Source organism: Pinus tabuliformis, chromosome J (genome assembly GCF_031772625.1).
Source record: "Pinus tabuliformis cultivar Carrire ecotype Pingquan chromosome J, CPIR1, whole genome shotgun sequence".
Taxonomy (NCBI): Eukaryota; Viridiplantae; Streptophyta; class Pinopsida; order Pinales; family Pinaceae; genus Pinus; species Pinus tabuliformis.
Window position 1 is genome coordinate 1,130,678,112 of NC_142295.1, and position 26,384 is coordinate 1,130,704,495.

The following is a 26,384-nucleotide window of genomic DNA, read 5'->3' on the forward strand; positions in this document are numbered from 1 at the left end:
CATGGAAAAGCTGAGAAGAACATCGAACTTGAATTCTTTGGTCAAGTTATATTTTAAGTTCAACTTGAGAAAAATCCAAGGCAAGTACAATTTAGGGCACTTCAAACATCAATTGGATCGAGTTTGGAAAAATGAAGGAGCTGTACCTTCAAATGTTGAACAATTGAAATTAAACTTTTGGAGACCAAAAGTTTTTGAGTGGGGAAGAGTGATCAGGAGCTCAAAATTTGCCAAAAAAATTGAAGTGTCAGAATATTGATAAGCCTAGATTTAGAACGAAGAGATCATCATTCTAAATCCAATCATGTGAACAACACTCAAATCCGAGCTCGTATGCAGAAGTTAGAGCAAGTCAAAGTTCAGGATTGACTTGTCCAAGTGGCAAGATTGGATGACATGGCAAAGGTTCCAACGAATGGGGAAGCTCCAAGTGGCAAGTTTCCATTGGGTCTCGTTGTTGGGTGCTAACAGGTGTCTTTTAAAACTCCTAATTGCCTCACATTAATTATAAACCCAGGAAATTCCTTCTATTCCAAGAGTGTACACAATATGTGAATGCTATGAATCCAAAGAGTTATGCCTTTAAAATGAAATATAAAACTTTGATACAAGAGTGAACATATGCATTATAAAACTCAAACTGCAACTGTTAACAGAAATATTACATCTAAGCATCAAGACTTAACCCTCAACTAAAATCGTAATCAAATCTCAAACAGGTAATTCAAATGGAAATGATGTCAACCAAGAGTTTAGTAGCAATAACCAATCTCTTTCAGCTGATTCTATCTAAATCACACTTAATCTCAAATAAGCAATTCAGATGGAAATGATTTCAACTGAGAGTTCAATAACAATAACCAATCTCTTTCATTTGATTCTATAATAACCACACTCTTATCATAATCAACAAGATTCAATGCCTTAACTGATAATCCATTTAATCTACAATAAGCATAAATGGAATCAATTGACAACACTGCAAATCACATAAGGAAAGTAACCTAACTCCAATATAGGAAATCGACAAATAGCAAACAAGATAAACTCACAGAGAATGGAAAAACATCAAACCAATCAAACTTTTGTGAATTAGAAAGATATAACACAAAGGGTAGTAGTTTAATCCACCAGAGGCCGGTCCCTTAGCCACCAATGAATACTGTTGAGCTACTTCAGAGAATACGAATGAACAGCAATGTAAATTATGTATTAACCATTGAACTCAATCCTCATTACAATACGGTCGTTTTCCTCAAAAGCACGAGTCTGTAACTTAAAATTACAATCTGAAATAAAACAGATATCCCCCCTTTTCTCCTACAGTTTACATTTTTATAGTCAAAAAAGGGTAAAAGATAAATGTGATCCCTCAAGATTGGTAGATCCTGAGGGATTCACAACTGAATGCTATCTTCTGACATTCTTCTTATTTAGCGTTGATCCTCCTAATTTTTCCTCTGGGCTGACCACAACCGACACACCTCATTCATCCTTTGTTGGTTTACGTTGTTCCATCTCTAGGGAACATAAATTGTTCCTTTCGTCGTTTTTCTCCATAAAAAGGAATAAGAGTTAGTTACGGTAGCTAATTCTTAATCATGAGTAGTTCATTCATTTCTTATCATAATCCATCAATATGTTAGCGTATTAAGGCACAAAAGAGATAAGAAAAGAGGAAAAAGGAAATGTAATTGGGAGTAAATACATACCCATTGCATAACTCAACATACTCCCCTACTTACCCTGTTTCATGTCCTCATGAAAAGTAAATAGTTCTTATGCAATGCAGTTAAAGAGTAGGCTGGAAAGAAAGCTTCAAAAATTGGTCTAAATCCATGATGTTGAGCCAGGAGCGCAAAGGTGAGCCTTTCTTTCCCTTCAGGCAACTCGTAGTTAGCCCGATACCCTTCAAGAGGATACCAAATAATGGGACTCCAAAACCGACATCCCAACCAATGAGGTCCTTCTCTCAAAATAAGATTGTTGTAGGTGATCATCCGGGCCACAACAGCTTTGAAATTCCGATAATTAAATGGTTCCCTATCTTTCACACTATTAGTGGAGATTGTCCATCTGAGCTTAGATGCAGTCAAAGATCTTTCTTGAATGGCCCTAAAATTTTAATCACCCCCTCTCTTTTCATCAAATTTTTATGGTTGGAAAACATTTGTATTGGGTGCTTAGGTTCACTCCTCACCCAAAGATCCAATCCATGTTCCTGTCTTTAGAATGCATTATAAGCTTTAAAACATTTGAGTTGGTTAACTGCAAATGAGATAAAAGCCTGGAATTGAAGGTCTCCAACAAAAAGATTAGGGTTCTTTTCCACCTCGTTTTCTAATATGAAATTGTGCAGATAGAACTCACAAAGAAGCCTTTGGACCTTTGTACTATGTTGCTTGCAGCAATTTATAAAATCTTCAATTGTCCCTAATTCAATTGGTTTACCAGCTCTTACGGCTTTGATTTTCAATAATAGGTACCGTTCTAATAAGAACAAGGCATAATTGGTGGCGGGAGACCTACATGTCAAGACATTCGAATACAGTGAGGAGATGGTGTTTATCTGACTCATGACTCTGTCTAGCTTGAATTTTACCTTCTCCAGCTTTTCTTCTACCTTTATACACCTATCAAAGGTCTCGTTCTCTGTTATAGTTATTTCCCTAAGCTATTTCTGTAACTCTTGATAACTCTGCAGGGAAACTGTCTCTTGTTCAAATCGTTCCAAAGCGAGCTGGGCTTGTGCTAATTCCTCCTAAAGATTTAGTAAAATAGGGTCATGGTGTGTCAATATGTCTGTCTGAGTGCCTATGCTACGAGAGGGGATATCCTATGTCCGAATGCCTGTGCTACAAGAGGGGATATCCTCTGTCTGCACTTCTTTATTATGGGAGGTCAAAACCTCCATCTGAGCAACTTCATCTACTAAATCTGCATGGAATCCTACTTGAGTGGCTATTGTTTGAGTTGGTATGAGCTTAGTTTGAGTCCCTGTAGCCCTACCTTCACATAATTCCATTTTCACGGCCACATTTGCTGCCTAATGGTATTGTTCGGAGTTTTTCCTATTGTAATTTCCTTTATTTTCCATCGAAACCTCTTGACCGTCTTACAAAGCTTCTGGTGTTCTTTCCTTAGCTTCTTCAATTTCGTTCTGGCTCTATGCCTCTTCTAAGGAGTAACCAGTCTGCTAATAGTTTCGTTAATAGCCTCTGTCTCTAAAGAGCCTGGTTGTTCACCCTGGCTTTGTTCCAATAAGACTGTGTCTCCAGATTGATTATCGAACTCCTGAATAACCTCTGTATCCACTTCCTCTTCTTGGTTTGTATCTTTTGGGGAAGGTAGAATCCCGATATGGCCAGAATTCCCTGGAGATTGGGCTTCTCCTAAGTTAGGATTAAGTGGTTCTTTAGGCTACATGTAGACGTTCATATTGGCCAGGACCTGGGCCATTCCTACCTCGAAATCCTACAAAATATCATCTTTAGAACTCATATTTGGTGTTGGAGGAGGCCCCACTTCATTTTCTCGTTCATCATGGGAATGCCCTGCTCCTTCCTACACTGAGTCACGTCTGTCTCCTCCCTCAGGTTTTGGTTTAGGATTATCTTGTACCTCTAGCGCTAGTTGCAAGTCTTGTACATTTACCGGGCTAGATAATTCTGTTGGTTGACTAGCACTTCCTTGAGGATTTTCAGACATTCCATGGTCTAAATTCATCCTTGTAGATCGTCTACGCTTTTGAGGTCTGCTTCCTGAAGGGGCATTCCTTCTTCTTTTTGGAATAGGGTTAGGTGCTGGCAGGTTTTCACCTCTTTCAAGGGTTGTTATGAGATCATCCCTTGTTGATTGTTGTTGGGCAAGGTTGTGACTAACTATTAACCTGATTAGACAATGGTGGCTAACTACTGTCTCTAGGTTTTGAGACCATCTCAGCCTCTCGGCAGTGTCATGCAATAATGAATTCAACATTGCAGGAAAATTAACAGAACATTTTTGTTTTAAGACTACTAAAAGTTTGAGTTGCCACAGCCTTACCATGTCTCGATGCCCATCGTAGGTGATATAGTTCTGGAAAATTCGTGCCAATTCTCCCCATTGCTCTCTGAGAGAATATAGTCAAATGCCTTTGCGCTTCTTGATTAGCTCTTGTCCTTCATCCCTAAAAATCTTCATAGCGCTATGTAGCTTTAGTCACTTATCAGCCCATACTGGTCCTTCTACTGGAAACCCAGACACTTCTACTATCACAACATCTGTTACAGTGATTTGTCTACCTCTCACCAAGGATTTTCCATTCTATAGATGCTGTAGAAATTCAATTGTGATTTCCTCATTGGGGGGTTGAAATCTTATAAAATATGTTGTCCATCCTACGCGAGCTAGAATTTCCCTGGCTCCATCAAAGACAACCACTATTAAAGGTTCTCGACGCACTATTTTTCCTCCCATGATGCTTGAGTTCTTCCTACCTCTGCAAACGATTAGTGTAGTGGAGAAAACACAGCAACGAGCAGAACCGAGAGATGGAACAACAAGTAGTTGTAACAGCTCTATCAGGTGATGTTTTTATAAAAATAAATACTGTTAAATCAAGGATTGTTATAATGACACACGCTCTGTGATTATGGGATGTCATATTATTCTGCAAAATCAAATAAAACGATGACAGCACATGCATGAGTGTACTGGAGGTCCCTACCCCCTCTCGAAATTAAAGGTCGCCTACGACCAAATGGACGAAAAGATGATGTTCTGGCAGCGAAGTACAGGGGTGATGGATTGGGTAGTAAAGGCGACAGAGTACATATATTAATGAAAGGATCATAAAAGGATATTAGAGTAATGAAAACAAGGCATGTAACGAGAACTATTAATAAGTGATAAGATGCCATGAGGTGATGCGATAAATAAAAAGGACAGTATACGTAGGAGATGATACCTTACTGCCGTTATTCCACTTAAAAATGATGTAATTGATTTTAGAAAGAATTAACTCATGCATAAAGGTTCAAGGTGAGTTAGGGAAATAATCTCTCCATAGAAAAATAGAAAAATAAGAAGAGGGCGTTTTAATAATTATTGATGTAGGAAGTAAAACTTCAATACCATAAGCAGAGCTTCTACTACCTGCAAGCGTCCATAGCCTCGACAAAGTTTCTTTCTAACCCTTAGGAGCCAGTATCCTCTATGTATAGTTGGGGAACTGCATTATGATGTCAACAGTAGAAATCAATGTGTTGGCATGGTAACTAGATGAACACATTGCCATTCACTTGGAAGTAGTGAAAGAGGTCAGGCCGGCTCGTGATGAGACCTCCTGTTCCAAGGATTTTGTTTCTTGATGCATCCGTTGGATCATATCATTGGTGTGGTGGCCATAGTAGGAATGCCACTTCGCCACATCCCTATGAACATGGTAGGTTGGCTCATGATGAGACCCCCTATCCTCCATCTGTAGATCAAAAAATAAAAAATTTAGTGCATTTTGTTATTATTATATATATATATATATATATATATATATATATATATATATATATTTACACTTCCAATTTTATATATAGAGGGTGGCTCAGTACTCCTTAAGAGTAGGGATGGCGGAAGAAGTTTAAACATATCAATAGACAAAAATATACCCATAATCTTATTGATAATAAGCAGAGAAAATTATACTACAGGGAGTAGAACTAGCATGGTAAAGATAATCAATCAGTATCATTTATAGCATATGAGGACAGTAAAGTGATATAGATAATCGTGTCCTTTCTTTTTCGACCATCATAATGTAATCTTGTTAGAGATAATAATGTTAAAGATATTTGCCTGCTTCAGTAGACTCCATACTTGTTGTCCTCATATATGTATTGTACTTTATGCCAAAAAGAGGATTATAAAAAAAATGCGTTGGGATGGGCTAGGAATGATCATACAAGGGGAAGAAAGGGGTGTTCTCAAAAATCCTCACAATGTGTTTTTCCCTCAAGGGAATAGCAAAATCACTCAAAAAATAATGTTCCCTTTAGGGAACAACAGATGTTCCCTATAGGGAACAGCAAAATAAAACACAAAAAAAAGTGATGTTCCCTATAGGGAAGCAAGCACACAAAACAGTGATGTTCCCTTTAGGGAACAACAATTTTTCCCTTTAGGGAACAACAATTTTTCCCTTTAGGGAACAGCAGCTGTTCCCTGTAGGGAACAGCAAAAGAAAACACATGAAAAAGTGTTGTTCCCTTTAGGGAACAACAACTGTTCCCTATAGGGAACAACAACTGTTCCCTATAGGGAAAAACAAAATAAAACACACGAAAAAGTGATGTTCCCTTTAGGGAATAGCAGTTGTTCCCTGTAGGGAACAACAAAAGAAATCACACGAGAAAGTGTTGTTCCCTTTAGGGAATAGTAGCTATTCCCTATAGGGAACAACAAAAAAAAACACATGAAAAAGTTGATGTTCCATTTAGGGAACAACAAAATAAAGCACACAAAAAAGTGTTGTTCCCTTTAGGGAATAGCAGTTGTTCCCTGTAGGGAACAACAAAAGAAAACACACAAAAAAGTGTTGTTCCCTTTAAGGAACAACAACTATTCTCTGTAGGGAACAACAAAAGAGAACACATGAAAAAGTGTTGTTCCCTTTAGAGAACACCAAAAGAGAACACACGAAAAAGTGTTGTTCCCTTTAGGTAACAGCAGTTGTTCCCTGTAGGGAACAACAAAAGAAAGCACACGAAAAAGTGATGTTCCCTTTAGGGAACAACAGCTGTTCCCTGTAGGGAATAGCAAAAGAAAACACGGAGAGACAAACAATCCTCCCTACTACTCTATACAAAAAAAGGGCTATGATATAAACAAGAAAAAAGAAAAGAAATTACAAAAAAAAATTGTATTTACAAGTCTCAAAAATAACTTTTTTTTATGGGACTGGTGCTGTCGAAGAGTTGCCTTTTGCAACAAGAATTTGTATGGTAGAATCTTTGTGTATCTGTTGGCAAAAGGATTCCCTTGTAAGCGGTTTGTCGTAGAGGCATACTCGGTGACCATTTTCCTTAAAGGAATAGCCAGACCCATCAATGGTGGCTAATGTAAGGGTGCCATTATCGTGCATCTCTTTTATCTCGTAGGGACCTAACCATCTAGTATGGAGTTTGCCCGAGAAGTCCTGGAACCTAGAATTATACAGAAGCACCCAGTCGCCTTCATGGAATATATTTTTCTTGATGAGGGCATCATGCCATTTTGCTCTTTGTTGTTGAATAAGTGCAATATGTTGAAGAGCCAATAGACAGATTTCATCTAATTAATTTATTTGTTGTAATCTGTTAATCTATGCTTCATTCAAGTCTAGCCCCACTTCTTGGGCTATCCTTAATGTTTGAATTTCAAATTCAATGGGGAAGATAGGTTCCTTACAAAACACTAGCTGATATGGGGAGTATCTTGTTGTATTCCTCCAAGTTGTGCGATATGTCCATAGGGCTTCTAGCAACCAGGTAGTCCTGTCACATCTATACAAGGCGACTGTCTTTGTTAGGATGGCCTCAATTACCTTGTTGGTACTCTCTACCTGGCCGTTTTCCTGCAGGTGGTATGGAGAGGTGATTTTGTGCAAAATGTGATGATTTTTTAGTGTAGCAGCAATCTTATGGCCTACAAATTGTGGCCCTCCATCCGTAATTATTTCTTTGGGAAAATTGTACCACACAAAGATTTGAAAGAGAAAATTGATTATTGTTTCCAAAGTTTCCCTTAGTAACACTACTACCTCCACCCATTTAGTCACGTATTCCATTGCAACCAGTATATATGACTTTTGATTAGATGATGGTTTTATTGGGCTGACGAAATCTAATGCCCAACGTTCAAATGGTTCGATGACTAGCTGTGGGTGTAGGGGCATCTCGTCAGACTGGCTGGGGTGGCCCATTCTTTGGCAACTATCGCATGCCTAGACAAATTTCTTTGCGTCCTTAAAAATTGTGGGCCAATAATAGCCCATCTGTAAGATTTTATGTCCATTCCTACAGTCTACAAAGTGTCCACTGCACTGTCCATCATGGCAAGCTTTTAGGATATTGTAAATTTTGTCTTCCTTGATACACCTGCAGATATGCATATCGACTCCTGTGTGAAAGAGGTATCCATCGATCCAAAAGAACCAAGTGTTGCGTTGCACTATTAATTTCCTTTCTCTAGGTGTCAAGTGTTTGGGTAGTTTTCCCACTGCTAAGTAATTCGTGACATCTACGTACCAAGGTGTTTTCATAGTCACAACAAACAAGTGCTCATTGGGGAATTGGTCTTCAACCGCCACTGCGTCGTCCGTTCTTGGCACTCGAGAGAGGAAGTATGCTACCAGATTCTCCTTTCCTGGTCGATCCTTGATCGTTATGTCAAATTCCTACAAAAGGATTAACCATCGTGTCACTCTGTCATTTGTAATAGGTTTATTATCTAAATATTTGATAGCATAGTGATCAATATATAGGACCACAGGGTATCTTGTTATATAGTGTCTGAATTTATTAATAGCGTGGATTACAGCTAGAAACTCCTTCTCTGTCACTGTGTAATTCAACTCAGTAGGAGTTAAATTTTTGTTGATGTAGTATATCACATAGGGTTTCTTGTCTTCTTCTTGTGATTAATCTGAAATGGTATATCCCAGTAGGGCCTCATAGTATTGGTGTTGTTGATACTAGCCGTTTTAATTCTGAAAAGGCAATGTCACATTTGTCAGTCCATATAAAATCAATATTTCCTATCAAAGCATATAATGGTGTAGCAATTTGGGAAAAGTTTTTTATAAATCTCTGATAATATCCAGAAAATCCCAAAAAACTACGTACCTATGTTTGAGTGCAGGGGATAGCTAGTAAGAGGATTACCTATATTTTTGCTGGATCTACCTGAGTTCTAGCTGCTGAGATGTAATGGCCCAGGATCAGGCCCTCTATCATCATCATATGCATTTCTCGTGGCTTACACAAAGCCTAGTAGAAATGCATCTTTCCAGGACTTTCTCCAATGTCTGTAATGCCTGCTCGAAGTCATCTCCATAGGGTGTGAAATCGTCCATGTATACCTCTAATCCCTCATTTATCAAGTCTGCAAAAATACTAAGTATGGCTCTTTGGAATGTAGCAGGTGCGTTGCATAGTCCAAAAGGTAATACCTTGTAAGCAAACGTCCCCTAGGGGCAGGTGAAGGTAGTCTTATCTTGGTCTTTGGGGGCAATTTGGATTTGGTTGTAGCCACTGAAGCCATCTAGGAAAGAGAAGAATTTTTTACCTACCAATGTGTCTAGAACCTGGTCGATAAACGAAAGGGGAAAATGGTCTTTTTGCGTTGCTTTGTTAAGCTCTTTGTAATCGACGCATATATGCCATTTCCCATTCTTTTTAGGAACCACAACTAATGGAGAAACCCATTTACTATTAGATATAGGATAGATAAAATTTACATCTAATAGTTTTTGCAGTTCATCTTTAAAAATATCCTTTAGGTAAGGGTTTAATCTACGTTGAGGTTGTCGAATGGATCTCACATCTTTTTCAATGTAGATGTGGTGCATACATAGTTGAGGTTCAATCCCTTTCATATCTAGGTAATCCCAACTGAAAGCCCCTTTATATTTCCTAAGGATTTGAATAAGCTTCTGTTGCTGGTAATCACTCAAATTTTTGTTAATGTTAAGGATTTTCCCTTGCTCAATTTCAATAGGTTTTCTATTATATACAATTATTGTTGGTATTGTTTGGTCATTGATATCTTTTAAAGGATCTTCTTCAATTTCGTTATCAAGGAATACTTGAATCATGTGACATTTTAGATTAGATACAACAGCAGGGTGGTTAATGTAAGTGTTAATAATATCATTTTCTGTTTGGTTTTTAAATTCAAAAGCATCTGCGACAGTTAATGGTGATCGAAAATTTTCGTTTAAATATGTTACAGGCTGCTTCCTAGTTTTTATTATGGTTAGGCTTGGCTGAGCTGGAGGGTATAAAGCTAGGTTCTTCACATCATTCCCTCGAGTTATAGTCATACTCCCTATTCAACAGCTTATATAAGCATCTACAGTCGCTAGCCAAGGCCTTCCTAATATTAGAGGATGTCTATCTAGTCGGTTTCTAGGATTAATAATCAAGAAATATGTTGGGTATTCCCAAGAATATACAGACACCATCACATCCTGTAATGTCCCTTTTGGTTTAATAAATGAACGGTCAGCAAGTTCCAGCAAGGTTGTAGTTGGATCTAAGGCTGTGATGCCAAGTCTCTCACAGGTTGTTGTTGTGAGAATATTAATGGCTGCCCCTAAATCGACTAACACATTGGGAAAGAAGCAACCATTTATTTGTACTGTGACAATAGGGTTTCCTCGGTCTTCATATTTCACTGGTGTCTCTCTGCCTAACAATAGATCAGACAAAGTTTCGACTACATGAATAGTTGGTGTTACCTTTATTTTCCTCGTAGACTTCTTGGTACACAATTCCTTAATGGTTTTTGCATAAATTGGAATGTCTTGAATAGCCTAGAGGAGGGGTATTTTACGCAAAGATTTTTTAATTCTCCTAGGAGATCAAAGTCGGGATATTCGATTGGGTGAGGTATAATCAATCTTTTTGGGAATGGCAGAGAAGAGGTAATGATCTGTTCGTGACTTTTCTGCTTAACTATATTCTCCCGTTGATGTGTTTTTTCCACAGTCAATGGCTTATTTGGGTATGGTTCTTCAAGTTGCATATTTTTATCATCCTCTGGTGTGATTATTCATGTAGACCTCAATTGGAGTTCATTACGTTCTCTCAACTTAGTTTCCAGATCCAGACCTTCAATGATTTGTACTGACTGGACTGATCTGTTGTTAGGATTTGGGTTGGGCTGGTCTGGGCTAGGAGTTGTGGTTGTAGATTGGATTGAGGATTTTGCTGCAACGTTTAAGGTGCTGGTAGTGTAGGTTGAGGTAGGGGAACTATCCCCACTAGCTGGTGCGTGGGTCTTTGCTAGCTTGATTGCCAGTTTTCTTTTTTTGAAGTGGAGGGGGACCATTGAGATGGATATGGGTTGTTCTGCCAGAATGATGGAAAGTAAGAGGGATTTGGCCAACTATTTTTCGAATTTGACTGATTGGACCAAGGTGGCATGGGGAATTCTTGTTGTGGTCAATTAGGAAAAGGTGGTTGGTTCTGCCATGTAGCTCCTATATATTGTTGGGAATTATATTGTGAATGCTGAAAGAATGAAGATGGTTCAGTAGGCATACCTATTTTTCGTGCTTGCCATTGGCGACGCTTGTTTAACAGATATATTGGTTCTGCGTCTTCCTCTACCTCCTTGAAGATTGATTTTAATATTGAGAGAAATGGGCAATTTTCTATGGCATGTTCCTTAGGGCATATGGCATAGGTCTATACCATATCCAATGGGCATTCTTTATGACTATGTTTCTTTCTACATCGAGGGCAAAAAATAACCAAGTTTTACTTTGCTTTGACCTACTTCTGCATGGCTTGCATGATGTCTAACTGTATTTTCAAGGTTCCCAGGATATCCATTTTGAAATCTTCCAGCAAGTTACCGATTTCAGCTTGAGTGATGCTTCCTCCAGAGACTTTGTTGTCCCTGGTGATTGCATCCCGTCTAGCTGGTTTCAGTCTTGTACTACCCCTTGAGAACCTGATGCACAAATCAATAATATTAGCATAGTCTTCTTGATAGATATCACCTTTACCCATGATATTTAGTGTCTCTATCCATTGTTCTTTCATCCCTCTAATCATCGTGGTTTTTATAACATTATCAGGCAGATTTTCATAAGGAGACCTTTGGATGTTGTATTATAAACACTCTACATACTCTTCCAAAGTTTCGCTAGGCCTTGCTACCATTTGGAATATCCCATCTTTTAGTTCTCTAGATCTACAATAATCCTAATAATTTTTAAGAAAGGCAGTTTTCATTTGGTCCCAATCATTGATGGTGCCTCCACCCAGTCCCATAAACCAACGCAGGGCTGCTCCCTTTAAAGTGGAGGGAAATAGCTTCAGTTTCTGGGGGTCGGTGGTGTAATCATAACCCCTACATAGGACATCAAATTCAAACAGGAATGCATCCGGATCTTTTGAAGTGAGTCCATGAAAGGTGGGAATATTTTGTAGTGGGATAGCTTTCATGGGGGCATTGACAGTTGTGTCAACAATAGGATATTGTAGTGTAGAGGTCTGGGGTGGTTGTGGATTATTGGCCATTTGGTCAAAGATATGCCAGTATCCTTCTGGGATCTCTGGCACTGGGGAGTTGTTCCTAGGATGTCCAGAAGAGGCAGGAATGATCTTAACAACACTCCCTTGATCTGGGACACTGGGTGTCCTCTGCTCAATTACTACCTTGGGAGATCTTGGTTCTACTGGTTTAACCTCAGATTTACCTATTTCTCCTTCTCCTTCACAGAGGTTACAAGAATTCCCTTCTTGTGAGGGAATTGATCGTGAATTTTCAATATCTTGAAAACTATGTTTAGTCCCTTCAGTTTTACTGTGAACCTCAGCGTAGGCTACAGATGGTGATCATGTGGCCTAAAGGGAGACAATAGGGTGTCTAGAAGTAATGGTTCAAGGTCCTACTGATGGTTGAGACTTAGCTTTCCTTATGATTTCGTCGATAAAAGTTGATTGTCCAAGGTTCACTGGTCCCTTAGATTTTTCAGGTTTGGGATGTGGGATTGCATCGTTTTCTAGTCTTTTCATCTTAGTCATTCATGTGAAAATTCAAACATTTATTTCTACCTTAAATTCCTAGAAATTCTGCTAGAAAGCGGGTGGGGGAGCAAGCATTTTACTTGCTCCGTACGCAGGTTATTACCTTCTTTTTTTAATACCCAATTCTCCCTTAGCAGACAAACATCAAACACCTACTTTACTTCTCTGCAATTTGCTGAAAAGCGGGCGGAGTAGCAAGCATTTTGCTTGCTCGTTACGTAGGTTCTTACCTCCCGTTTTCAATACCCAATTCTTCCCCAATAGTAATTATCAAATATACATCACTCTTTGTAAAATGGTGACACTCTCCCCAGAAACGGCACCAAAATGTTGGGTGCTAACAGGTATCTTTTAAAACTCCTAATTGCCTCACATTAATTATCAACCCGGGCAAGTCCTTTTATTCCAAGAGTGTACACAATATGTGCATGATATGAATCCAGAGAGTAATGCTTTTAAAATGAAATATAAAACTTTGATACAAGAGTGAAAGGATGCATTATAAAACTTAAACTATAACTATTAATAGAAATATTGCATCTAAGCATCAAGACTTAACCCTCAACTAAAATCGTAATCAAATCTCAAATAGGTAATTCAAGTGGAAATGATGTCAACTGAGAGTTTAGTAGCAACAACCAATCTCTTTCAGCTGATTCTACCTAAATCACACTCAATCTCAATTAAGCAATTCAAATGGAAATGATGTCAACCGAGAGTTCAGTAGCAATAACCAATCTCTTTTAGCTGATTCTATAATAACCACACTCTTGTCATAATCAACAAGATTCAATGCCTTAACTGTTAATCAATTTAATCTACAATAAGCATAAATGGAATCAATTGACAAAGCTGCAAATAACATAAGGAAAGTAGCCTAACTTCAATACAGGAAATCGACAAATAGCAAACAAGATAAACTCGTAGAGAATGGAAAAACATAAAACCAATCAAACTTGCATGAATTAGAAAGATATAACACAAAGGGTAGCAGTTTAATCCACCAAAGGTCGGGCCCTTAGCCACTAGCGGATATTGCTGAGCTACTTCAGAGAATACGAATGAACAGCAACGTAAATCATGTACTAACCTTTGAACTTAATCCTCATTACAATATGGTTGTTTTCCTCAAAAGCACGAGTCTGTAACTTAAAATTACAATTTGAAATAATACAGAGATCCCCCCCTTTTCTCCTACAGTTTACACTTTTATAGTCAAAAAGGGGTAAAAGATAAATTTGATCCCTCAGGATCGAGAGATCCTGAGGGATTCACAACTAAATGCTATCTTCTGACATTCTTCTTATTTAGTGTTGATCCTCTTGATTCATCCTCTAGCCTGACCGAAACCAATGCGCCTCATTCATCCTTTGTTGGTTTACATTGTTCCATCTCTAGGGAACAGAAACTGTTCCTTTCGTCGTTTTTCTGCATAAAAAGGAATAAGAGTTAGTTATGGTGGCTAATTCTTAATCGAGAGTAGTTCATTCATTTCTTATCATAATACATCAATATGTTAGTGTATCAAGGCACAAAAGAGATAAGAAAAGAGGAAAAAGGCAATGTAATTGAAAGTAAATACATACCCATTGCATAACTCAACAAGTGTATATCGCATATCAGGGAAAACAAAGGTCATGGGATAATAATCGACCCCTAAGCAATGTCGATTTTTGATTAGTGATATTGCATATCACAAATCAGAGGTGGACGAGCATTACAAAATTAGCCCCCAGCATAGACAGGTTGCGATGCGATCACAATTGTATATCACAAGTAGATAAGAATCAGCCCCCATGTACCCGGATTGTGATGTGATAAGCACAATCGCAAATCACGATCATAACTTGTAATAAAACAAAGTCTCACATAAACAAAACCCCAAGACATTTGTCAATTGTCATCTATGATAGGGCATGGGTACGATAAAGTGTGGGTTGCAATTTATAATCCCTTTCGAGTCTGCCGATACCGATGCGATTAAGCGCCGATGCAATATAGATAGCCGATTGTGATTGCGAGGTACGACAGGGTGCAAAACTATCACCTTCCGCATGTGACCACATGCGCTTTAACAACGAGATAGGCGAGAGTTGGTGGAAATGTCAATTTCAACGGAACTGCCAGATTTAACTCCAGATAATGAATTTAACTAGAAGTAAGCGAAATTTGGAGGAGAAAATTGTGGAAAGACTGACATAAGTCATAACTAAGGTAATTTTCAACCAAATGGGATGTGAAAAGAGGCTAGATAGCCATTTTTGGACATTCTTAACTCATTGGAATAGGTTTCAAGATCAAAGGGGCACTTCTGGATAGGATTTTTGGAAAGTGAAGCCTATGGGTGCCATGGTCAACCAGAGTATTGATTCAGTTTATGGAGTATGAGGATGGAGATGACATTGCAAGGGTCTTTTAGCCTCCATGTGCTTTCTGCAGTAGCCATTATAGCAGTGTTGTAGCTTTATTTTCTCTTTTCTCTATATGTGTATGGAGAAAGAGACTTGTTTAAGTACTTCAAGTGGATTGTAGTATTGTTTATGCTCTTGGAAGTTGGAGTATGGGGTCTTGATTTGAGAGCCCTTAGCTTGTTGATTGTTTCATGACTAACTATAGGTTTTCATGTGTTTAGAGTGAGAGTTCTTTGTAGAAGAATGTTTCCTTGAAGGGGAAACTAGCCACTCTTTTTGTCAGCACACTTATGTACTCTTTATTACTGAAGAATTTTGAGCATAATGAGAAGGGGTCATGCCTTTACAGCTGATCCAAGGAGATGTAGCTTAGGAGGGGTGAACTCATTTATCAATGGATGGTGTATTATTTATTGATACATGCTTCCATTCAGTGTTTTGGTTTCATGTTTTAAGTTTTATTCATGAAACTAACTTATGTAAAACACACATAAAATTCATGCTTTTACTTGCTATGTTGGAGTATAACCTCAAGCACATTTTTATATTTTGAATGGGGAATTAGCACATCATTACTAATCTACTCCATTTCAAATTAATTTGGTATCAGAACTTTGATTTACTTTGTGCAAGGAGGAATTGACGGTTGTTTGCAAGTGAATTTGTTTTGAAGCTCATTGAGGAGAAGGTTTTGGAAAGGAGAGCAAGATTGTTACAATCTCTACCACCGAGTTCTACCTCGAATTGTAGTAGAAGCTTCAAGAAAAGAATGTCCCAAGGAGGAGAGCCTGCAATAATGTGACAGGATGTGAAGGCTTTTAGAAAGGCTTTCTTAGACATGGCAAAAATGGTGAAAATCCTCTATGAAGAGAGGAATACCGAATTGCAAGGTGAAAGCTCTAGACCTCCAAGAGGAGAATGTTCTCCAAGAGAAGAAGGTAACAAGAATGGTGATAAACCACCATCTTCTACATAATATTCATGTTTTTCTACAACTCTTATGCAAGATGCTAGTGTAGAAAGTCCCTCAGAGAAGCTAGATGGACAAGTTTGTACCTTTTGTCCACATGATGTGGAAGATAAGGATGTATCATCACCTAAATTCAAGGAGCTGAAAGAAGAGACCCAAAGAATCCAAGAAGACACATCCAGAATCAAAAGGGAGTTCGAAAACATCTTTTTATGTCAATCAAAAGATGAGGAAAAGGGTAAGAATTTACATGCTTCTTTGTTAAGTTTAGGTATGTTCTATGCTAGAGCAATTTATTTAAATTTTCACAGTTAGCAATCACATCAACATTACAATAAACTACAGATAGAACATAAATATAAAATTGCAGAAGACAAGCCAAGACAAGAGGACACAAGATATGGCACGAGCCAGGGACAAACCCCACAATGTGTGGGGAAACCCTTGATCAATTCTTCTTTTATCTTCAAAGTTCAGCAGAGAAAGAGAGAGAGAGTACATTTCCAACATAAGTCAACACTTTGACTTGTCTAGATCTGAGCATAGATCATCTTCTATAACGATGAGATCAGTTGAAGACATTCCGCTTCAACTGATTCTCCAAGGTGACGACTTCACCTATCGTAGTGCTGCCTTTCGTCCATTTGCTGCACATAACTGTGTGACACCATCCTGTACTGTCACATGTGTTGAACCTTGATGACTGAGCTCATCATGCTGCTCATTATTTATCATGCCCATTGTTTCATTCATCAGTATGCTGCCCTTGCTAATGTGCCCATCATGCATCATCATGCTGCCCTTGCTAATGTGCATCATTCATGCATCATCATCTGCCCTTACTAATGTGCATCATTCATGCATCATCATCTGCCCTTACTAATGTGCATCATTCATCATGCCTTCCGCTGAGATCATCATGCTGCACATTCACTGAGATATGAGAGTTATATCGAGATCAAGTAATGATCCTATAACTGTCATAAGACTGCAACGAGATATATTATGAAATCATAGTGATCTGCCCTGTTGTTTCAAACCCTAACCACTGCTGGCCATTATGCTGAGACAACTACAAGATACCACTTGGATATTCATTAATGGCATGCCAAGATTGTAATGCTTCTTCAGTAATGACAAAGATCTGAGACTATAACCAGACAGTGAGGAGGCCAAAACTTCATGACCATTATAAAGAGACTGCGTATAACTGTTTTTATGATCTGCGTGTAGGTGCGTTCATGAACAGTGTTCTCGATGATTGCGTATGGACCTGCGTTGTAGTAGTGGCAGATGTTGACTATAAAGAGACTACGTATAACTGTCTTTATAGTGTTCTCGATGACTGCGTATGGACCTGCACTGTAGTAGTGGCAGATGTTGACTATAAAGAGACTGCGTATAACTGTCTTTATGATTTGCATATAAGAAGTCTTCATGATCTCTTAATTATTCCCCTGCCTCTTGTTCCCAGTACAAGTGCAGCGGGCTTGATTCTTTCAGCTTCACGGCAAATTGCCTTGCCTACGTCACCCTCCATAATCCTAGATTCTGTTTGTACCATGGCAACTTCATATGCTTCTATTGCAAGTCTTTCCATTAGAGCTTGTGTGGCTGAAAACAGCACCTCGTCATCCGCATTGGAAACAACGTGAACAAGATGGAGTGTATCAGCCATGCGACAGAGATGTACAATGGCCCAATCAAATGCATGTTTGCTAAGAGGCCCGTGATCTACGCTGACCATAATGTTACGCCCTCGTCTTCTTTCTCCTGTCTCTCTTTCTAGTTCTGGCTCCAGCTGCTTCTTAAAGGGGGCTGGCAGATTTACATCTTTCCATCGATGCTCCTGAATCTCCATACTTGTTTCCATACTCACCTGTAAATACTTCACCCCTGATTGAATTGAATTGCAAGAGTTTTTAGATCACTGATATGACGAGCTCTTTCAGGTATCTTTTCCCTTTTGATCAGACTCTAAACGAATATATACAGATGGGAGAGATCTCCACGTTCCGTAATAGGTTTCCATGAACAGCGTAAGAATGTCTTCCCTTACTGCGGTTAGGAGACTCCATTATAGGACAGCGTTCAAAAGTGTTAGGGCTTCTTGAACAGCATGTAGGCTAGGGCATCATCTACATATAAGCTAGGGCATCATACTTGGCCCAACGTACTCTTTAACGTTTCTCCTTCTCCAAAAACCCAAGACGTGGAGAGGAGATCACTTAAAGAGTGTGTCTAAATGACATCAAATCCTCTTATATTTATACTAAAATGAGGGGGATGAATAGACACGTCGGTTGGGCTTCTAGAGCCTACATAAGAGCTGGTCGGCTTGATAATAATTACATAAACAAAATAAATTCATATCTCCATAAATACTTATCGGAATCAGATGATCTTTGGATCAATCCTACACCTCTCGACGAGAGGGATCCAATAAAAATATCAACTGCCATAAATAAGCCGACCCACATGGAGTTTGGCCCTAGTTTCCAATTTAACACTCCCTCTCAACTAGGGAGAACTCCATCCATTGATCCATAAGTCTGACTGTACTGTCTCTGCCATCAGTGCCTTGCACTGTTCTGCCCAACACTGCTCAGCCCTGCTGGCTCTGATCTACTCTGCTAGCTCTGCTCTGCTTAACTATGCTGGCTCTGCTCTACTCAGCGCTGCTGGCTCTGCTCTGCTCTGCTCATCTCCGCTGAACTATGAAGAAGAAGAATTTATTGAGAATGTCTCATACCATTCTCCAATGACCCGAAGTCAGACTCAGAGTGCGTACCACTAGTCCCAGACCAGTCTCAACTGACCCGAAGTCAGCTTCATAGTAAGTACCACTCCTACCACTGGTCCCAGACCAGTATCGCAGTCTCAGAGAGTGTACCACTGGTCCCAGACCAGTCTCAACCGACCCGAAGTCAGCGTCATAGTATGTACCACTCTCACTGGTCCCAGACTAGTACTGCACTGACACGAAGTCAGTCTCGGAGTATGTACCACTGGTCCCAGACCAGTCTCAGCCGACCCGAAGTCAGCGTCATAGCATGTACAACTCCTACCACTGGTCCAAGACCAGTATCATTGATCCCAGATAAATGGAGGACATCCTAGCATAGGGAGTACGGTAGATACAACGATGTGTCCATCGGTACTACTATGGTCCCTAACTTCATTTCCCTGCTCATTGATCAGATGATAGGTACTTCCCATGAGTCCCAGACTGCATGGGTAGGATGCCTCGACAGGAGAAATTAATCAATCCTGTCCTCACAGGAGAACACATCAATCCTGCTACAATCGCCATGGAGAACACATCAATCCAGACCTCACAGGAGAACACATCAATCCTGCTACAATCGCCATGGAGAACACATCAATCCAGGCCTCACAGGAGAACACATCAATCCTGCTACAATCGCCATGGAGAACACATCAATCCAGGCCTCACAGGAGAACACATCAATCCTGCTACAATCGCCATGGAGAACACATCAATCCAGGCCTCACAGGAGAACACATCAATCCTGCTACAATCACCATGGAGAACACATCAATCCAGGCCTCACAGGAGAACACATCAATCCTGCTACACAAGAGAGTGAATCATCTTGTCCCACAAGAGAGAGAATCATCTTGTCCCACAAGAGAGCGAATCATCTTGTTTCAGTGCGCACCACCAGGGGAGGGTGAGTCACCCTGTGGTCGTATGTTGCTCCAATAGAACTGCAAGCCCCCCAAATCTCCTAGAGCTCAATGTATGCAGCATGCAGGACCCTTTTACAAAGGTCTCTCGATGACTCCAAGTCATTCGGGAAAATCAAAAATTTGATCTTTCCTCAGGGCTCTGTCATGTACATCATCTCAGTGTGATGGAGCCTCCTTGATCATCGACTTACCATATCCCAGATAAGGCAGTAATTGATGTCTATCTACTAGAGCAATTGTCAAATATGAGATTCCTCAATAATCGAATCCCATCTCTGGTTGTCACAGAGATTCACAGTGGTATTCATCATGTGTACAAACAGCTCACTAAAGAGCTTCAGCAACCAGACTGCCTCACAGAAGGCCATACTATCAGCAATGTATTCTGCCTTGGTGGTGCTCAGAGTCACCGACTTCTGCTTCCTGCTCATCCAGGATATCGAGGCAGATTCCAAAGAGAAACAGCACTGAGAAGTGCTCTAGTGATCCTCCATACTGCCTGCCCACTCATCATTCGAACAGTGTATCTCAATCCATGAGAGATTATGCCCTACAGATATCTCAGAAGATTCTTGGCACCAATCCAGTGAGGCTCAAATATGAGCTCACCATGCTAACTGCATCCCATATGTCCAGACGGAGGTTCTCCAAGTACATCAATGTGAATGAGTTTATGAAACTCAAAGGAATTTCCCAAATCTGGTCCGACATCATTACCATATAACTTCTGAAAGTTAAGATCCTCGAGGCAGTCACAAGCTTGCAGCTTATCTTCTCACATTCAGAATCCAACTCCCTCTGTCTCCTATAAATGAGAGGGTCTGCATCTGTCAAACATAGGTGCCGGTACGAGAGGTTTATCATCCACAACCTTCGAGTAATGGTTTGGATCGGTTTCACTCCTAGTGAATCTCAGCTGCATTAGACAGCTATCAATCCTCTCATACTATGCCCGAGGTGTTTTTCTTCAAGCCATAGAGGGCTTTCTTCCACCTGTATACATGAGATTCCTTGATCATGATTCTCAAACTCCTCGGGTTGTTCCAAACCTGTGAACTTGCTGCATGAGGGGAATGGTCCCCTTATAATATTTTCCTTCGGTACATTTTAGACATGTACCTTCATGCTTCTTTTTGAATTCAGGCATCCTAGTCACCATCTGTCTCACAAACCTCCGGTGTTGAGTCAATGGACATGGTCCCCAGTGGACTTCCTGCAACTTGATACAACCCTGAACTCAAAAACATCTTTAAAAAAATCTATTTTCAAACACATACCTTTCATCAATAAGTTCCACCCTGTAACCTTTGACTCCCATTTCCGAGATGGACATCAAGTTCGATTAGGTACATAAAAGAAATTTTAGGGTTCCTTGCTTTCCTGGAAGAGTCGACCATTTCCTTGATGACCTGCATTACCAGTCATTCTTTTGATCATTGAAGATGTCCAAGAACGATTGTTATCTTCATCAAGAGATGTGTCTCTGCCATTCGAACACTCCTTCACATAACGGCCGAACTTATTTCAACAAGGCATTCGCCTTTCCTTCCACCCTTAGATCCGAACTTCCCAATGAAGTGATCTTAAGATGGACCATCATAATCTTCCGCTGCGCCATTCTGATAACATTCTCTGCTTTGACTTCACCCTAGGTGAATTATGAGGAACCTATTGATCCTTTTGTCTTGTTCCAACTGTCTTCGGTGATTTCTCTTTCACTCTTTCTTGGGCATTGTCTTCACCTCAGCTTTGATACCATGTTAAGTTTAGGTATGTTCTATGCTAGAGCAATTTATTTAAATTTTCATAGTTATCAATCACATCAACATTACAATAAACTGTAGATAGAACATAAATATAAAATTACAGAAGACAAGCCAAGACAAGAGGACACAAGATATGGAGCGAGCCAGGGACAAACCCCACAATGTGTGGGGAAACCCTTGATCAATTCTTCTTTTATCTTCAAAGTTCAGCAGAGAAAGAGAGAGAGTACATTTCCAACATAATTCAACACTTTGACTTGTCTAGATCTGAGCATAGATCATCTTCTATAACGATGAGATCAGTTGAAGACATTCTGCTTCAACTGATTCTCCAAGGTGATGACTTCACCTATAATAGTGCTGCCTTTCGTCCATTTGCTGCACATAACTGTGTGACACCATCCTGTACTGTCACATGTGTTGAACCTTGATGACTGAGCTCATCATGCTACTCATTATTTATCATTCCCATTGTTTCATTCATCAGTATGTTGCCATTGCTAATGTGCCCATCATGCATCATCATGCTGCCCTTGCTAATGTGCATCATTCATGCATCATCATCTGCCCTTACTAATGTGCATCATTCATGCATCATCATCTGCCCTTACTAATGTGCACCATTCATCATGACTTACGCTGAGATCATCATGCTGCACATTCACTGAGATATGAGAGTTATATCGAGATCAAGTAATCATAAGACTGCAACGAGATATATTATGAAATCGTAGTGATCTGCCCTGTTGTTTCAAACCCTAACCACTGTTGGCCATTATGCTGAGACAACTACAAGATACCACTTGGATCTTCATTAATGGCATGCCAAGATTGTAACGTTGCTTCAGTGATGACAAAGATCTGAGACTATAACCAGACAGTGAGGAGGCCAAAACTTCATGACCATTATAAAGAGACTGCGTATAACTGTCTTTATGATCTGCGTGTAGGTGCGTTCATGAACAGTGTTCTCGATGACTGCGTATGGACCTGCGCTGTAGTAGTGGCAGATGTTGACTATAAAGATAATGCGTATAATTGTCTTTACAGTGTTCTCGATGACTGCGTATGGACCTGCGCTGTAGTATTGGCAGATGTTGACTATAAAGAGACTGCGTATAACTGTCTTTATGATTTGCATATAAGAAGTCTTCATGATCTCTTAATTATTCCCCTACCTCTTGTTCCCAGTACAAGTGCAGCGGGCTTGATTCTTTCAGCTTCACGGCAAATTTCCTTGCCTACGTCACCCTCCATAATCCTAGCTTCTGTTTGTACCATGGCAACTTCATATGCTTCTATTGCAAGTCTTTCCATTAGAGCTTGTGTGGCTGCAAACAGCACCTCGTCATTCGCATTGGAAACAACGTGAACAAGATGGAGTGTATCAGCCATGCGACAGAGATGTACAATGGCCCAATCAAATGCATGTTTGCTAAGAGTCCCATGATCTACGCTGACCATAATGTTACGCCCTCGTCTTCTTTCTCTTGTCTCTCTTTCTAGTTCTAGCTCCAGCTGCTTCTTAAAGGGGGCTGGCAGATTTACATCTTTCCATCGATGCTCCTGAATCTCCATACTTGTTTCCATACTCGCCTGTAAATATTTCACCCCTGATTGAATTGAATTGCAAGAGTTTTTAGATCACTGATATGACGAGCTCTTTCAGGTATCTTTTCCCTTTTGATCAGACTCTAAACGAATATATACAGATGGGAGAGATCTCCACGTTCCGTAATAGGTTTCCATGAACAGTGTAAGAATGTCTTCCCTTACTGCGGTTAGGAGACTCCATTATAGGACAGCGTTCAGAAGTGTTAGGGTTTCTTGAACAGCATGTAGACTAGGGCATCATCTGCATATAAGCTAGGGCATCATACTTGGCCCAACGTACTCTTTAACGTTTCTCCTTCTCCAAAAAACCCAAGACATGGAGAGGAGATCACTTAAAGAGTGTGTCTAAATGACATCAAATCCTCTTATATTTATACTAAAATGAGGGTGATGAATAGACACGTCGGTTGGGCTTCTAGAGCCTACATAAGAGCTGGTCGGCTTGATAATAATTACATAAACAAAATAAATTCATATCTCCATAAATACTTATCGGAATCAGATGATCTTTGGATCAATCCTACACCTCTCGACGAGAGGGATCCAATAAAAATATCAGCTGCCATAAATAAGCTGACCCACATGGAGTTTGGCCGTAGTTGCCAATTTAACATTCTTCCTTATGCAAAATTGTTGATGTAAATCCATTTGCAGCCTTTGAAAAACATAATAAAAGCTTTGGATCCAAGCTCTTTACCAAGATGGGTTACAAGGGAGGAGGCCTTGCAGTAAATCAGCAAGGCATTAAAAATCCAATTGAGGCCAAGGAGAGGCCAAGGAGAGGCCTAAATATGAAGGCTTAGGCCATGTTGCAAAAGAAGAATGGTCTTCTAGCGACAACAGATGGGTATCATGTTCCTTTTCCTCTAAGAAAGGACATGAGGAGGCAAGATGTTGGGTGTTGCATCTATAATTGGTTCTTGCTTGGTTCCTCAAGCATAAGGAGTACTCGAAGTGCAAAGCGTCTTCAAAGAGAGATGAAGATGTTGAAGAGGAAGGAAAGCTAAATTCTTCTTACCACGTAAGTTCCTCACGCAAGCAGCGTAAGCCAAAGGACAACAAACAGGGGTATATCCGTTTTTTTTATTCGAATGCTAATCATAATGGAAAACAACACACAAATTTGAATAATGTGTTGAGGAATACGTTTCCATGCACCTTTTTCCTTTCAACTAACCATTGTGTAGATAAGTGCGATCAAATGAAAGCAGTCATCAAGAAGATGTTTATGTCTAATGGATTTGAGACTGAAAAGAGAAAATCTCATCCAAGGTTAAAGGTAAGTGAGTTGAGAGGAGCTCAAAAGAACTTTTGTACTCACTACAATACTAGTGGACATTAAGTCAAGAAGTGTTGGAAATTGTTTCCACAACTTCATCATGGTAAGGGAAAGAAAATTATGAAAGAACTAGAAGAGGAAGCGACAAAAGAAAAAGTAGCGCAAGATGCGACCATCCCTGAAGCAACTTCAGAAGAAGATAAAGTTCAAATAGAGGGTTCATTTACTTGGTTTGGTAAGAAATGGGTGGACTATTTGTCCAGTTGAAGTCTATAAATTTTTGTTTTGCACTAGTTGCATATCCCCATAGTTGGGTAATTTGTAAAAGTGATGTTCATAAATAAATTACTTATATGCAATAGTGTTTTCTTTAAGCATTATAATGCTAGTTTGGCTTGTTGATAGTCAATTTTAATGGAAAATTTGGGAGTCAAGTTTATTCCATTTTGTAAAATGCTTTCTCAAACCGTTGATTTTAAAACTGTTTTATGAGTAGTTGTAGCACATCTAGTATGTTCCAAATGTGTTTAGCACTCAAGTTATACAAGTATTCACTATGTGAGGCTTTTTTTTGTTCATTTGGCAAAGTCTTTTTAGGATCTTATCCTCGATAAGGATTTTGCAGATGAGCACCTTGGAATTCTTCTTGGAAAGGATGTTATTATGGATGGCCATAGTGACATAGATAAGCTAATAAGAACATCAAACTTGAATTATTTGGTCAAGTTATATTTTAAGTTCAGCTTCATAAAAGGCCAAGGCAAGTACAAGTCAAGGTGCTTCAAACATCGATTGGATCGAGTTTGGAAAAATGAAAGAACTATACCTTCAAATGTTGAACAATTGAAAGTAAACTTTTGGAGACCATAAGTTTTTGAGTGGGGAAGAGTGATCAGGAGCTCAAAATTTGCCAAAAAAATAAAAGTGGAAGAATCTTAATAAGCTTAGCTTTAGATCGAAGAGCTTGTCATTATGAATCCAATGGTGTGAATGACACTCAAATCTGAGATTGTATGCAAAAGTTAGAACAAATCAAAGTTCAGGATTGACTTGTCTAGGTGGCAAGATTAGATGACATGGAAAAGGTTCCACGAATGGGGAAGCACCAAGTGGCAAGTTGCGATTGGGTCCTGCATATCGCATATCAAGGAAAATAAAGATCATGGGTTAAGAATCGTCCCCTAAGCAATTCCAATTTTCAATTAGCGATATCGCATATCGCAAATCAGAGGTGGATGAGCATTATAGAACCAGCCCCCGGCACAGACAGGTTGCAATGCGATCGCAATCACATATTGCAAGTGGATAAGTATCAGACCCCAGGTACTCCGGTTGTGATGTGATAAACACAATCGCAACTCACAGGAAAACAAAATCCTGCATAAACAAAACCCCAAGACATCTGCCGATTGCGATCTGTAAAAGGGCGCGTATGCGATAAAGTATGGGTTGCAATTTATAATGCTCTTCGGGTTTGCCGATATTGATGTGATAGAGCGCCGATTGTGATTGATATACCTGACGGAGTGCAAAACCATTGCCTTTACCGCCGGAAAATCCACTCCTCATGTGACCACTCAGGCTTTAACCATGAGATAGGCAGGAAAGTTGGTGGAACTGCAGATTTCATTGGAACTTCTAGATTTAACTCCAGATAATGAATTTAGCTGGTAGCAAGCTAGATTTGGAGGAGAAAATTGTGGAAAGGCTGACATAAGTCATAATTAAGGCAATTTTCAACAAAATGGGACACAAAAAGAGGTTAGATAGACATTTTTGGACATTCTAAACTCATTGGAATAGGTTTCAGGATAAAAGGAGCACTTCTTGATAGGATTTTTGAAAATTGAAACC

At 39.5% G+C, this 26,384-nt stretch overlaps 2 protein-coding genes across 2 annotated transcripts; both read right to left on the reverse strand.

The window, feature by feature from the left end:
- Positions 1-17,592: 17,592 nt before the first annotated feature.
- Positions 17,593-18,045, reverse strand: LOC149231054 (uncharacterized). The gene has a single exon (XM_089381524.1). The coding sequence runs from the start codon at positions 18,028-18,030 to the stop codon at positions 17,593-17,595; it is 438 nt and encodes a 145-aa protein (XP_089237650.1). The 5' UTR covers positions 18,031-18,045.
- Positions 18,046-22,789: 4,744 nt separating this feature from the next.
- LOC149231055 (uncharacterized) lies at positions 22,790-23,227 on the reverse strand. Its single transcript, XM_089381525.1, has one exon. The coding sequence runs from the start codon at positions 23,225-23,227 to the stop codon at positions 22,790-22,792; it is 438 nt and encodes a 145-aa protein (XP_089237651.1).
- Between the last annotated feature and the right edge of the window lie 3,157 nt (positions 23,228-26,384).

What these genes read in the sequence shown, in the direction of transcription:
- LOC149231055 (XM_089381525.1), bottom strand. Translation starts at nt 23,227, where the DNA reads ATGGAAACAAGTATGGAGATTCAGGAGCATCGATGGAAAGATGTAAAT.
- LOC149231054 (XM_089381524.1), bottom strand. Translation starts at nt 18,030, where the DNA reads ATGGAAACAAGTATGGAGATTCAGGAGCATCGATGGAAAGATGTAAAT.